Here is a 15,436-nt window from a genome sequence, read left to right on the forward strand (position 1 = left end):
GGTTTGCTAGGCACGCGCGGCGCCTAATGACACGCCGTCCGTCCGCGTCCAGCCCACGCGACGAAACCGACGGCCGCCAGCTCAGCGCCGCCGCGCCACCCCGATCCCGTTCGCGGCGCCGACGGATCGATCACGCGGCCCCCGCGCCAAGCGGAGACAGCCCCGAGGTCCGCACGGCCGGGGCCTCGCCGTCGCGCCACGTGGCAGACGCCGTCACCACGCGCGGCATATCGGGCAGGCCCCGCCGCACATTCCGTCACGGCGCCTGACGGAAAACCCGCGGCCGCTATAAAGAAAACCCGCGCTCCTGCTCCCTCGCCACACCTCCTCGCTCGCACTCCCTCCGCTCGTCTGACATCTGCTCCCGTCCTTTCCTTTCGGAGCCTCGCGAACCCCGACGACGATGGCCGCTGCCGCCGCTGCCGCGGTGTCGGTCGACGAGAAGCTCGACAAGCTTCGCGCCGAGGTCGCCAAGCTCGACCAGATCAGGCGAGTCCCCCCCCTGCCCCACTCAACTCCCTCTCTGCACTAGATCTCGCCGCCCGATCGCTTCGCCTCCCATTTTTTGCTGATTTCTGAGTGGGTTTTCCGCGCAGCGAGAACGAGAAGTCCGGGTTCCTCAGCCTCGTGTCACGCTACCTCAGGTAAGTAGATCCCGCAGACTTCGCTACTGTATGATTGCTTTGTGCGCATCGACTCGTCAGTTGAGTTATGTGTGCTGTCGCGTTTTGCAGTGGGGAGGCGGAGCAGATCGAGTGGAGCAAGATCCAGACCCCGACTGATGAGGTGGTGGTGCCGTACGATACCCTCGCGTCGCCTCCCGAAGGTATGATCGCCCGTTCCGATTTGATCTTAGTTTGAGTGTAGTGTGGTGGTGGTTGTGGGTGGATCCGATGGGGTCTTTTACACACTGTGTGTGAACACTGATTGGATCGTGTGCCTATGAGGTAGATCTCGAGGAGACGAAGAAGCTGCTGGACAAGCTCGTTGTGCTCAAGCTTAACGGAGGGCTCGGGACGACCATGGGCTGCACTGGGCCCAAGTGAGTGCACCTCCAGCCTCTCCACTACTGCTCAGCTGAATTTTACCAGCTCTCATATGTTGGATTATGTATAGAGCTTCATTTGAATTATGAAGGGACTAGAAACTGTATTTTTCTTTAGCTAGCCTGTGAATATGTGGATTGTGTCTTTGTTCATTTCATACATGTTCTGGCAACACCGAAAATTAGATGTTGATCTTCCTGCACATGGTTTGCGGTAGAGCACTAATAATATAATATTCATTATTCAAACTGTCTGTTTCTGGGTTATTTACTTTTGTTCGTTAGTTTCCTGGTCGATAGTTTTCTAGTTGGTGCAAGGGTTCCTTTTTCTAATGGACGCAAATGATTAAACAAGTACCACAATTGCTTTGTTCTTTGGATTTTGGTGTGCACGTTCAAATGTCATATTGTACTGTATCATTGTTATAGTATGACCTGTCCTATTAATGTTGTTTTTATTGGCCCACCAGTGGAGCTTTCAATGTTTGTGGTCTGGAAGAATATGGAATGGAATACTTTAGTTGTCACTTTCAAATGCTCATACTGTTGTCCCTTTTCATTGTGTTGAGATTCCAATAGGTTTAGATCTCCTTTCATTCTTCAAAATGAGTGAATTGATGAGTGGCTGTGTGCATATGTTGTTTGATGTGATAAGATGATCAAATTGTTTATCCGTTCAACTCCTAATGCGCTGCAGCTGCCTGTATTACTGTCTTATGGAGTGTTCTTAATGCCTCAACTAGTAGTGCATTGACATGCTGAAACATTTGTAATTGAATTGTTGGTTATTTATGTGTCATATGGCTTCCCAGCATATCATTGTTCACTTAATCTAGTGAGACAACTTTGATAGGTATTAGCCGCACTTAGTCACCTGATACATTTTTAATTAATTAATTAGTTATTTGTGCTGTTATGCATGATCCTTGAGATTTTATGGACTTATGACTCTTCCTTCATCTCTGAGCAGTTAGCACAACTAAGATTCGTATGGATTGCAGGTCTGTCATTGAAGTCCGCAATGGGTTCACATTCCTTGATCTTATTGTGATCCAAATTGAGGTATTCTTCATTAACCTGAACATCTTTTCTTACTGTTTGGATATGGCAGTATCGGTCTATGCCTTATTAGTTTACATGTCTCTGCAGTCCCTGAACAAGAAGTATGGATGCAGTGTCCCTTTACTTCTGATGAACTCTTTCAACACCCATGATGACACACAGAAGGTTCTGTTTCCCCTTTGCTTGTCTTCATTAAATTGACGAGTTCTTAGACCTGTACTAACATGCTTTTGTGTTCATTAAATGTTGAGTTCTTAGACTTGTACTAACATGCTTGCCACTTACCTTTTCTCTTCCCTGAAGATTGTTGAGAAGTATTCCAACTCCAACATTGAAATTCATACTTTCAATCAGGTTTGCGGCCTGTTTTTGTTATACTTCAACTACACTTATATTTCAATTATATGGCATTTTGGAGTGGCAAGCAATATTAGCTGATAAATTTGCATTGTCTTCTACAGAGCCAGTATCCTCGCATTGTTACCGAGGACTTCTTGCCACTTCCAAGCAAAGGGAACTCTGGGAAGGATGGCTGGTTAGTTTTCTCTCTTAGGTTATTACAAAAGTCAAAATATTCTTCCAATGGCTGCTCCCAATGGAATCTCACCTTGCTTGTTGGATTATTTATGGTGAAGGCTTTCAGATATAATTTGAACCATATTATGTTAAAAAAAAAAGTCTGAACCATACTTCATTTATAGCATATCTGCATAAATGCAATACCCCCATCTGATTATTGTGATTTTTGATGTGAAAGGTATCCTCCAGGCCATGGTGATGTGTTCCCCTCTCTGAATAACAGCGGAAAACTTGACATCTTATTGGCTCAGGTAAGCAGAAGTCACATTAATCTTCTCTCTGTAGTTGGCAAGCTTAAGTGATCTGGAAACTGATTTTGTACTCTATGGTCTCCAGATATTAATATTTTATGTTTAGATTGCATTTAAATATTAATTGATGTAGTCTTCTACATTACTGTTATGAACGCGGTGGATATTTGGGAGATAGATAACTAGGCCTTATGCTTTGCCAAGAGCTTTGGGATAACTAGGCCTTATGCTTTGCCAAGAGCTTGAGAGATTGAGGAAGACTAGAATTTTTTATTCATAATTCATTGCTTGATTTCCATTGTGCCCCATGGGCTGAATATAAAAGGTACATAGGACTAACACCTCTTGTGCCTAGACAATATGGTACTATTCCTATCGACAAATAACTAAGAGAGACACTAATTAACACTAATGGGCTTAAGGCCCAACTAGGACACTTGCGCCCTACGGCGCCCCTCTTTATGCCCATGACATCTCCCCCGCCCTTGGAGACCCAGCTCGTCCTCGAGCTGGAGAGCTGAAGCGAAATAGGGTTAAGCCTTTTACATCTCGGCTTCCCCTTTTTATTGAAGACTAAAATACAAGGATATCCACCTGGATCCCATGGAAAGAGCGCCTCTGCTGGCTTCATGTAGGCTGAAGTGTGGAGTGTGAAGCAGCTGGCCCTTATGCTGAAAGTGTCTAGCACCCCGGCAGGCACAAGGATAAATGAGATAGCCTTTGATGCCTGATGCTGGATGTGAGGTCGCTGCACTGGAAACGCCCATACTTGGACCTCCACTGCAATTGGAGCCGCAGGCCGTATCGGCGAGTCCGAGTGGATGAACACGTACGACAACGTCGAGCTGAGGAGCACGCGTATCTGCCGCACCATGCGACGGACAAGCATTCCTCGCACTGTTGCCTGGAGGCGCACCGTTGCTTGCTCCTTCGATGCTTTTGTGGCACGAAGAGCCTGCGCTCGGCGACGTGCCAGGAGTCTTCGTGCTGCTGCCTGGAGACGTACAGCCGCCCGGCATTCACGGTCCTTCTTATCCTTCGCGTTGAGCAACTCCTTGATCCGATCCAGCTGCGTGAATATATCAGCAAAGATGCGGGAAGTGTCGTTGGCAGCAGGAGACACATGGTGGAGCAGGTCGGGGCACGGGGGCGATGTGAAGCGCAGGTGCAGGAGCTCGGTGAAGCGACGCCACGCCGGGGTGCCTTCAGCGTGCTGGACTTGTAGGAACCAAACCCAGGCGTCATCTTCCAAATTACGGGAAACCAGCCATACCTTTTCTTCCTCCATGATGTGCTCTCGGCGGAAGTAGGAGTCGCACTGGTTGACGAAGCCCACAGGATCAGATTTCCCCGCAAATTTAGGGAAGTCCATAAGCGTGGCAGCGGCGGTGTGTTGTGGCGGATCTGGATCGATGATTGTGGCGGCGGTGGATGGTGGTGATGGGGCTACGGCGCGGCGGCTGTGGTGATGGGGGTGCGGCGGCGGCTGGTGGCGTTGCTGTGGCGGCGCGGTACGATGGATGAGGTAGGCGACGCGACGATCTGGATCGGTATCTTTTTTTTGGAAACGGCTGATGGAGGATCGGAAGTGCTGGAGGATTCGGCTGATGGAGGATCGGAGGTGCTGGAGGATCTGGCTGATGGAGGAGGATCGCTGGACTCTCTGATACCGGGTGTTATGAACGCGGTGGATATTTGGAAGATAGATAACTAGGCCTTATGCTTTGCCAAGAGCTTTGGGATAACTAGGCCTTATGCTTTGCCAAGAGCTTGAGAGATTGAGGAAGACTAGAATTGTTTCTTCATAATTCATTGCTTGATTTCCATTGTGCCCCATGGGCTGAATATAAAAGGTACATAGGACTAACACCTCTTGTGCCTAGACAATATGGTACTATTCCTATAGACAAATAACTAAGAGAGACACTAATTAACACTAATGGGCTTAAGGCCCAACTAGGACACTTGCGCCCTACGGCGCCCCTCTTTATGCCCATGACAATTACAGAGGGTTACTTCATGAAAAGAAAATAAGTTACATTCCTTCACAATGTACTATTGTTGTGTGTTATTCATAAATCATATTTCACTATTTGAGGCCCTTCAATGCTTTCTATGTAAGAGAGTGCAAGTTTTGGTCAAAATAGAAGGCAAGCTTGTTTCTGAGGCAATTGAATATTGTGGCTGTTTCTTTTTTCTTCCTGAGAAATTTAAACTGAAATATCTATGCAACCAACTTCCAGAACATTTTTCTGGGCTAATATAATCTGGGCTAACATAATAAATGAAATCACAATAGTACACTGATAGCTCTAATCTGTTTCCCAATCCTATGTCAGGGCAAGGAGTATGTCTTCGTTGCAAACTCAGACAACTTGGGTGCTATAGTCGACATCAGTATCCAAATAGGATGATCAAATTTGTATAATTTCTTTCCTGCTTTAATACTTAATATTGCCATGTGCTTTCAATAGAAAATTGTATCCTTAATCAGCACAGAGATCCTAAACCATCTGATCAATAACCAGAACGAGTATTGCATGGAGGTATGGAAGACAGCCTTGTTTATACTGCTTTTGAGTTTGTGCAACATAAAACTCATGAACTGTATGTATTCTAGGTTACTCCAAAGACGCTGGCTGATGTTAAGGGCGGTACACTCATCTCTTACGAAGGAAGAGTTCAGGTACACTTGCCTGTTGCTCAACTTGAATAATTCCTCTGCACACTGCTAGTTTATTGCCACCTGTTACTGGTTTCAGGTTTTGAGCCTTTAATAGCACTCGGAAGTTAGAACTTTGTATTTGTGACAGACAATTATGCTTATTTCCTGTTCATTCTGGGATTCTAGCATGAGATGATACTGATTCATTTTATGATAATTATGCAGCTTTTGGAGATTGCCCAAGTACCTGATGAGCATGTATGTAGCTGTTTCTGCTTTACTTAAGTTTCATAATCTGTTCCATGATTTCATCAGAGTAAGAGCTAACACGACCTTCTATTTCTCTTGTATCTACCAGGTCAATGAATTTAAATCAATCGAGAAGTTTAAGATATTCAACACTAACAACTTGTAAGAAACCTGGTCTATCTGCCTTTTAAAGGGGGGGAAGTCTATATTTATCTAACAGTTCTTGCCCAACAGGTGGGTGAACCTTAAAGCTATCAAGAGACTCGTAGAGGCTGAGGCTCTTAAGATGGAAATTATTCCAAACCCCAAGGTATGTCACCTATCTGAATCTTCTATCATATCCATTGCATAGCATTTATACTGTCGTGCATCAATCAGATTCTTTGTTGAGTTCTATTACAAATGTTGGGTTCTTATACTAAGAACTTGGCATTTACAGGAAGTTGATGGTGTAAAGGTCCTTCAACTCGAAACTGCAGCTGGTGCAGCTATTCGGGTATGCAAAAGTTCCCTGTCCAGTACTCAGTTTTGTTCCATTTTCCCCCTTGTATTCGTGGTCTAATGCTTTTGTTACTTTTAACTAGTTCTTCGACAAAGCGATTGGAATTAATGTTCCCCGCTCAAGGTTTCTCCCAGTGAAGGCTACATCTGATTTGTTGCTTGTGCAGGTATTTTTGGATGCATTTCAATGTTTGCTAGTTTAATATCATAATAAGCCTGGTTCTAAGCTTAATTTTGTTGATGGCTCAATGCTATGCTCATTTTCTTTTTCCAGTCTGATCTTTACACCTTGGTTGATGGCTTTGTCATCCGCAACCCAGCCAGAGCGAATCCAGCTAACCCTTCGATTGAGCTTGGACCTGAGTTCAAGAAGGTAAAGCAGTTTGTCTGCCAAGACAATGAAGATATCTTTAATAACAGAGTTCCATGAGTAGCATTGAGAATGTTCCTTCACAAAGTAATGTGTTGACGAAACCATTTTTTTAACGTAAACTGGCAAAACCATTGATCAGAAAAAACCACCATTCCTTTCAATTGGTAAAATCATTGATCAGCAAGCACTGATGAAATATTCCCCCCCCCCCCCCCCCCTTCCTTAATACAGGTTGCCAATTTCCTTGCTCGGTTCAAGTCCATCCCCAGCATCGTCGAGCTTGACAACTTGAAGGTTTCTGGTGATGTCTGGTTTGGCTCTGGAATTACACTCAAGGTAAACTTTGTGATTTGATGGTTATTCTTTCTCCTTTGTTGCCATATGTGCCGCTTTGGTACTGTATGACGTTGTGTTTGGACATGAATACCTGGTGCAGATTTTGTCAGCTTTTTCTGTCCGATATGGTCTTGTATATGGTCATTCCACTCCATACTCGTTGAGTTGTGGCATCTGTGTTACTGAATAGTGCCTGATTCTTGTTCAAAAAAAAGAAAGAAAAGTGCCTGATGCATATTGTTGGTGCTATCTCTAGGGCAAGGTGACAATCACTGCCAAGTCTGGAGTGAAGTTGGAGATTCCAGATGGAGCTGTACTTGAGAACAAGGTATAAGCAACATCTCATCGATATGACATTTCCAATTGCTGTGCTTTGGTTTGCCCTGACACATGGTTTCTGCTCGCTCCAGGATGTCAATGGCCCTGAGGATCTTTAAGCGATGCTTGGCGTCACCAGTTTTTCCCAAGGACATGTCACAGGAGCTGGCAACCCTAATCACCCCCACTGAGCTCTATCTTTTGTAATTTTCTTGTGCATTCCGCTTCCGTTGTGAGGGTTCTGTGAGCCCGCTAGAGAATAATTGTGATCTTTGGTGCGTCTGTACTTCTGTTTTTGGTGCACCAGGGACGTATATTTTGCTGAAATGATCTTTGCTGTATGGCGTCTTACCGGGAGTCCGGGAGGTCCGTGCGGTATGATGATGTCTTATCGGGAGGTCTCGTGTAGATGCCTAGGTGGTACATGCATGGTGCTCGAGAATATTGTTATGGAAAAAAGCACAAAGTGAAAGGGCACAAAATGGCCATATTCCCTAGGTAACGCCGTCATGCGGGGCACTTTTCGCGCGCATGGCGCTTGTGGTTATGCTCCTGCTTGTTCGAATCGAATGTGCTGGATAAAGCGTGATCCATCCGGGATGCACTGTACCTGCCGGCAATTCCATTATCCGGCCCTATCCTGTAGGTCTTCCACCTTGGTTACCTGAAGTCCTGAACAAATTGCAGCGACTCCCCTCATGGTCCGGTAAATTAGCTGGGGTCGTACAATTCTTATAAACCCATCTTGTTTTGTTCAAGTTAAACTAACAATGAATAACTTAAAGTTTAGACAGATTGTCAGCACAACCCTTCGTTCTAAATTATTGTCAGCCCTGTTCACTTGAACTTATTAGTTCGTTCGGCTTATTAATCGTTGTATAGTGTTTTTCACTCTTAACAAAATAGTATCAGCCGCAGAAACCATCTAGGCGTGTATATCTAAGGCCTTGTTTAGTTCATCTAAAAACTATTTTTTTTTCAAGATTCTTTGTCACATCGAGTCTTATGACACATGCATGGAGCATTAAATATAGATGAAAATAAAAACTAATTACATAGTTTGCTCGTAAATCGTGAGACAAATCTTTTAAGCATATTTACTCTATGATGATTGGACAATATTTGTCAAATAAAAACGAAAATGCTACAGTGTCAAAATCCGAAAACTTTTTGGATCTAAACAAGGCCTAAGTACATAGCAAAAATTATATATCTAGAAAATCAAAACAGTTTATAACTTGAAACGGAGGGAGTGCTATATATTTGCAAAAGGAAAAAAAAAGATTGACATGTGCTATATTCATAATCAAGAGCTCAAACGTAACCAAGGCCAGTCTTAATGCATGTTTCATGAGAGTGTCATGCACATTAAATAGGGTGCCACATAAGCAAAATTGCTGACTTGGTAGGGTTATTAAATGAAGGAGTTTCATTAGATGAGAGAGGAGTTTCATCCTCATGAAACCTACGTGGCTCGGTTACCTAGTTTATAGTCTTGGTAACTGTCTCATAAAACTATACATTGAGACTAGCCTAATAGTATACTACTTTTTATGCACTATTAGAAAAAAAAAGCATCACATTGTCAAATCATAAATTAATTATTGATGCAATTAGTTTTGAAATTGGTCTATGTCCAATACTCTTTATTAGTGTCAAAAGATAAGATGTGACAGGACTAGACTTAAGTCTGCAGGAAAAAAGAAACTGTAGATAGATGTCTACTGCATGCGTGTTTTCAAACACCGAGCATAACACACCTCAATATAGCAAGTACCTAGGCAGCGGCCAACAGATTGCAACACACCTCATTAGAGCATGCACATAGGCAGTGGCCAACAGATTGCCTACGAAGACTGAAAAAAGGTGACGGCTTTTGCAAGATTTTGTCCGGGCGCTTGCAACTCGGGCGACGCGATTTTGTATGCGCGCTTGCAACCGGGGCAACACGAAACAGACTTAACAGCTCACGTTCAGCTTCAAGGTTAAAATAGTAGGCTATTGGCAAATACAGCTATTTCAATAGCTATATAGCAGTTTTTAAAAAAACATAAAAATAAAATTAGTTGATGCACAAAAACATGATAATCATGAAATTTGATGAACACAGATATGGTTCCTATATTTCAAGAGTCTTGGGAGCATTACTTAATACTCCATCCGTCCCCAAATACTGCTATTTCTAGCAGATTTCAGACAGATTAGTGTGACAAACAAAAAACCATTCTACCCTTAATTAATTTAGGTTCCACCATTTAATCATGCATGTTAAGCCATGATTCTCTGGTTCCAACGGGCTGCATTTAATGTCAACTGAATAGACTCAACCAATTATCATGCGCTAAAGTACTACTCCCTAGAAAAAATTAAATGAGTTGGTGAACCACGCAAGTTCCGAGGATAATTAAATGGGCTGGTGGACTGAGTATGCTAGTAGAAATAGCAGTATTTGTGGACAAAATTTTCTCCTAGAAATAACAGTATTTAGGGACGGAGGGAGTATGATATTTACAACATGGTTCATGAAACTCAAGTGTGTTATCCAAAAGACCAAATTAACATCCAAAGATAAGCAGATCATAGCTAGATCATCATCGTTGTAGCTGAAATTGAAATAGCGAGCTATTTTAGAGCTAAAGCTAAGCAATATAGCGACGCTAAAGCACAATTTAGCAGCCATAGCTATAACGACAAATGTCTCTCCAACAGCTATAGCGGCGCTATAGACCGCTATTTAAGACCATATTCAGCATCTGCAACCTTTCCATCTTTACTCATATGGCCATTTTGCAACCTGCAATTTGGATGACAGCATGATTCAGGATTAATTCAAACAAATATTTTTTAAGTACGCTGAAAATATCCGTGAAAAAAATTGACAGCATTATACATGAAAAAAATTGACAGCATTATACATGATTCAGCTATTTTTTTTATTAATTCAAACAAACACTCATGAAAAAATTGCATTATACATTACATGTCTAAAGCCACAAGGCAAGGCTGACTTTATTCTTCATTTCTTCAACAGGTGCCAATATCCGTGACTTGAGGTCTCCTAATACTCTGGGGTAACACAGCACAGTGAGTTTTCGATTTCACAAATAAGTACACTGAAAATACTGCCCTCACATACTTACCGGAAGCATTCAACCAGTAAATTGACAGCATCAGACATAAAGCTGTTGTGCACATTAACAGAAACATAAGGTGACACCTGTAACATGAAACACCTAGAAAGTGAACTCTATAATTTGAAATCATGCAACTACAATTTAAAATATAAAGATGGTGAAATCCTAGAGGGCCTTGCAGACTTTGAAGAGGAATTTGAGGGTTTGATGTGAACAAAAGGGTTGGCAATCAGGAGCACATGCACAGGCACAACTTACTGCTTCAATCACATGAGGCAAAGAGGACGATGATGAACCATCATCAGAGCAGACCGGTGCAATTCTATTGTACCAAGGCTTCCTAAGTTCCAAGTGTTCCTCTGCAAAGCGCAAAAAAAAACATGAATTCTCGTGTGCAAGGATCACAGAAAATGGTCATTAAGAATCATGCTTATGACTGCTGCAAAGAAAACTTGGGAAGGGAGGAAGTTTAACTCCCTCTGCTTTTACATTTATGATGGCATTCACGACAAACTAACTAGTTCGAAAGTAAACTAATTAGCCTGTCCTAAACGTCATATATACTAAAAAACAAAGGGAATAGTAGTTGTTATATCGCAAGAGGTGAAAGCATATTTTATGTAATAGTTGGGAAGTGTTCTTTTTCATTTAGGCCTTGTTTAGTTCCGAAAAGTTTTTGGATTTGGCTACTGTAGCATTTTCGTTTAATTTTATTTGATAATTAGTGTCCAATCATGGACTAATTAGGCTTAAAAGATTCGTCTTACGATTTACATGCAAAATGTGCAATTAGTTTTTGTTTTCGTCTATATTTAATGCTCCATGCATGTGTCTAAAGATTCTATATAATGGGTGAAAAGTTTTTGGGTGTGAAACTAACAAGGCCTTAATGATAAAGTTTTCAAAAGAAAGCACCCTAGTTTTTGTTAGTCAAAGTTCTTTTTTTAACCTAATCTTATAATATATGAGTTTTCATCCAAATAATTATTTTAGAGATATTGCTAGTCAAAGTTGTTTTCCTTTTCGACTTTGATGCACAAACTTTGGACTTGTATTACCTGTCACAAGACATAGTATACTTTCTGCTGTTTTGAGGGTGCAAATAATCACGAACGAGCAAGGCTGCACGTGTATTCAGCATTCAATTCGATCCTAAGGTAAAAGATGATGCAATACGAGCTTTACAACTGAAATAAATGATTGAAAACGAGCTCAAAGAATTCAATTGTAACCAGATTACAGCATGCAGTTGCTGAAGAAGCGCCACAATCTTGGCATGCAGGATAGCTCAATGCTACAACCAAGATTTACTGCAGTATGATACAATTCTCAGTCCTCCCAACTCCCATGAAATTGAAACACAGAATTTTCTAAAAAGGCTAAATCAGGCTTTATGATACCGAACCATTTACAGTTCCAGCACCTAATTTAAATCTGTTCCAATGTGCAGAGAGGCGCCAAACAAGGCTCCCATGGGGCTTCAACACACAAGACTGGTCGATCTGATGGCAATGTTTTCGCTGTGTGGCCTTGTGCCTGTTCGTATGCCAAAACCATTCTCCTCAACGGTAAAAGGTTTAGAACTTTTCAACCTCACACAGCTATATGGTTATCGATATCGAAACTCCGAAGATCTGAAGGGCTGGCTCCTAACCTGTAAACCAAGTTGGACAAAAACAAGTTATAGACCACAAAGGAAACTAGAGCAGGATTCGTAAACTTGAATATGCTGCAAGATTGTTGTATAGGTGAGTGCTGCAGAAAATTTGCACCGAGACATCAACAGACCACATAGGAAGCTAGAGCAAGATCTGTAAACTTCCTAAGTTGTAAAAGCCATCAGAGTTATGAACGACAACAACGATCAGTTACTACAAAAAGGGATGATTTACCTTTTGTTTATAGTGCAATAGTGAAATTTGATGCTTCCAGATCTCACATCTTCAGTATACTGTGACAAATAGTAGACATGTTTAAAGCATTTAGTGTAAAACCTATAAATGGCAAGAGCAAATGTGGAGAGGGGGAAATACCATCCTTAAGGTGACAATGATTGAAGAAAATGCAAGAGAATCAAATGGTATATCATCCAGAGCAAAAAGTGCACATTCCAGCGACTCCGCCCCAGGTGAAAAGTTGGGGGTCTTCAACCTTGCTCGGAAAATAATGTAACTCTACTGCATCTCATCGTAATACAAAGAGAATCAACTTAGTAGTGGACAAAATAACCTATAACTTTGTGACTGCCAAATTTTCACTCACTTGGCCAATCAGTGGAATATCCAACTGAGCAAAAGGTGAGACTATCTCTACATCTGCACATGCTTCTTCTAATGTTTCTCTAGAGGCTCCTTCAGCAGCAGACTCCCCCACCTCTAAATAACCAGCAGGAAGTGTCCTGTTAATGTAACCTTGGTCAAATTGGAGGACAGCAATACATGATTGCTATGTTCAATAATGAAAAGGAAAATTGTTCATGCCGCACAAAACCAAGAAAAGTTTTGACAGAAAGAACTTGGAAATTGGTAATGTAAAGATTGGTACTGCATTAAAAAATAATGCTATTAGATAGGGAGTTTGTGAAAACAGAAAAGAGCCATTCCTAACATAAAAACAATGCAAAAACCTATATTATAATATTGCATCATATTCTGAACAGTACAGGCAAAGAGTTCTGGCTCAAACACTGCAAACCTGCATATGTCGTACATAGTCAAAAATAGTTGCGAGAGAATATCAAAACATAGTACAGCTATGCTATTAACTATTACAGTGCCAGAATCAGAACAAAAAATCGTAAGGAAAACATCAAAGGGAACTTACCAAAGACCATAAGCCGGTTCAATCTTTCTTCTGCAAAGGAGAACCTTATTATCATGCTCCACAAGGCAACCAACAACCTATTCAGATGATATATATTATAAATGGGAGAAAATAGAAGCCAACATGTGTTACACATATATAACAAAAATTTCTATTGCTAGTTATAGTCCCTTGTTTCACCAATAGGTTAAACAAAAAAGAAAATGGGGGCAGTTTTGTCCGTCAAAAGCACTTCATACATGACTGAAAAATACGGGCTCTATGAATCAAGAAATTCAGGGGGTGTTTGCCGCAGATTAAAGCTGCAGCCGCTGCGGCTGTGATTTGCCTCCTACAAAATACAGTAGATAGAACTAGAAAAGCCACAGCCACTGCGGCTGTAATCTGAAGCGAACAGGCATTCAGTGTCTTAATTTAAAGTACAAATACAAATGCATATGATCCTTTTCTTTTTCTTTTATTTGTTCAGCATGTACCATTTTTGGGTTTTCGTAGTGAACTCTTCCACAAGAAGAACAAACAGCCCTCATCTTCTCATCACCATCAGGTATGGCCAATTTCGTCGGACTTCCACAAGCAGGGCAGAATTTGATCTTTGACTTGTGCACCTGCAGAAGGAATGGTTTGCTGAGATTAAGCCTTTAACATTTTTTCTTCACAAAAACAGTTAAATCAGTGTATATGTCTCAGTCTCAAGAAGTAAATATTGCAGAGTCATGATGCAGATTAATACTGATCACTGGTGTAGCAGAGATGCGTATGTTGTGTTGGTTTTGTGGGCACACAAGGAGGGATAGAGTCCGGACCGACGATAATCGGGATAGGGTTGGGGTGGCACCAATTGAGGAGAAATTGATTCAACATCGGTTGAATTGGTTTGGACATGTCCAACGGAGGCCTCCTGAGGCGCCGGTGCGTAGTGGGGTTCTAAAGCGGGTCGATAATGTAAAGAACGGTAGAAGTCGACCTAAACTGACTTGGGACGAGTCAGTTAAGAGAGACCTTGAGGAGTGGAATATCTCCAAGGATTTAGCTATGGATAGGAGCGCTTGGAGATTAGCAATCAACGTGTCTAATGTTGTTGTTGTTGTAATACTGATCACTTAGCAGGTAGCAGTCATATTAATGCATATCTAACCTCAAGCAGTCCAGGAGAGCTGACACAGAATTTTGCTGCGGTTTGGATGCCGCAACATTAGACAGAGTAGATGATCGTATTCCATTAGCATAGAAAACCCTGCGATTTTACTAGAGAGCACATCGGCCGTTTTCGCCTGCATGGGAAGCCAATCCCATTTGGCAATTGGCACGGTCACTGGATTGAGTCAACGCCCTAACCGATTCAGTAAGCACGCATCTCAGATATAACTGCTACGATGGCCGCCTGACCATAGCGCAGCACATTAGAGTGGCACGAGGAGCAGCACCGAAGGGGGGGCGGGGGACTCACCACGGCAGCAGGCGGCGCCGGGGCAGGGGAGCTGGCGCCGGAGCCGGACGAGGCCGCCATGCGGATAGGCGGGGAGCGCGCGAGCGGGAGCGCGTCGCGGCGGAGGAGCAGGCGGGTGCGCGGGGAGGACAGTCGCGCGGCGCGGTGGAGGAGCAGCGGGTGGGATCTGAGGAGGGGGAGGAGCATGGTGGTGGGTGCGGCCGTGCGGGCTCGGCTTTAGTAGCGTGTAGCGGAGGCGGGCGGGGTTGGTGGCGGGCGCGGTAGGGTGGGGGTGGGGATCGAGCCGAGCGAGGGCAGGCAATGGCGACTCGGGGGCCGCCGGGGGAAGGGGTGGTGAGGCCTGAGGTCGGCCGCCCAACACGTTCCGCCGCGGGATTGGTCGACGCGCGGTTTATGTGGTACGGTTGGGAGAAAGACTAGTTGAGCTGGCGTGTCAGGTTTATCCATGATTCCTCGAACCTGTACCTCTTTTTTTTAAAAAAAGAAAAAACTTGTACCTTCCATCCACTATTATTTTATTATTAAACAAAAATATACTAGTATACTTATTAATAGTTTGGTTTCTCTAATGATTTGTTTCAATTGAAGGATTTTTATAGAAATTTAAAAAGAAAATCCAATTCTTAAATTTTTGCTTACATCATATGATG

The 15,436-nt window shown here is 42.9% G+C and overlaps 2 protein-coding genes and 1 long non-coding RNA gene across 4 annotated transcripts; 1 reads left to right on the forward strand and 2 right to left on the reverse strand.

Annotated features, from left to right (window-relative positions):
* Nucleotides 308-7,770, forward strand: LOC8077233 (UTP--glucose-1-phosphate uridylyltransferase). Its single transcript, XM_021452444.1, has 21 exons — nucleotides 308-489; nucleotides 597-644; nucleotides 735-826; nucleotides 952-1,042; nucleotides 2,047-2,107; nucleotides 2,195-2,272; nucleotides 2,411-2,461; nucleotides 2,569-2,642; nucleotides 2,865-2,937; nucleotides 5,277-5,334; nucleotides 5,437-5,483; nucleotides 5,558-5,623; nucleotides 5,828-5,860; nucleotides 5,961-6,013; nucleotides 6,086-6,161; nucleotides 6,291-6,347; nucleotides 6,436-6,519; nucleotides 6,627-6,725; nucleotides 6,957-7,061; nucleotides 7,318-7,389; nucleotides 7,472-7,770. The coding sequence occupies exons 1-21, from the start codon at nucleotides 404-406 to the stop codon at nucleotides 7,496-7,498; spliced, it is 1,431 nt and encodes a 476-aa protein (XP_021308119.1). The 5' UTR covers nucleotides 308-403; the 3' UTR covers nucleotides 7,499-7,770.
* LOC110433036 lies at nucleotides 9,899-11,265 on the reverse strand. 2 transcript variants are annotated; one of them, XR_002450414.1, is made up of 3 exons: nucleotides 10,520-11,262; nucleotides 10,360-10,445; nucleotides 9,899-10,173 (listed from the first exon to the last, which is right to left on the reverse strand). It is a non-coding gene; the product is annotated as an uncharacterized LOC110433036 (long non-coding RNA). The 2 variants fall into 2 exon arrangements; XR_002450413.1 differs by having other exon boundaries at nucleotides 10,360-11,265.
* Nucleotides 11,694-15,079, reverse strand: LOC8074182 (nudix hydrolase 23, chloroplastic). Its single transcript, XM_002462759.2, has 7 exons — nucleotides 14,787-15,079; nucleotides 13,813-13,944; nucleotides 13,337-13,413; nucleotides 12,776-12,911; nucleotides 12,547-12,687; nucleotides 12,406-12,464; nucleotides 11,694-12,167 (listed from the first exon to the last, which is right to left on the reverse strand). Exons 1-7 carry the CDS (start codon nucleotides 14,970-14,972, stop codon nucleotides 12,107-12,109), a joined length of 792 nt encoding a protein of 263 aa, XP_002462804.1. The 5' UTR covers nucleotides 14,973-15,079; the 3' UTR covers nucleotides 11,694-12,106.

The sequence above is a fragment of the Sorghum bicolor genome, chromosome 2 (genome assembly GCF_000003195.3).
Source record: "Sorghum bicolor cultivar BTx623 chromosome 2, Sorghum_bicolor_NCBIv3, whole genome shotgun sequence".
Lineage (NCBI taxonomy): Eukaryota > Viridiplantae > Streptophyta > Magnoliopsida > Poales > Poaceae > Sorghum > Sorghum bicolor.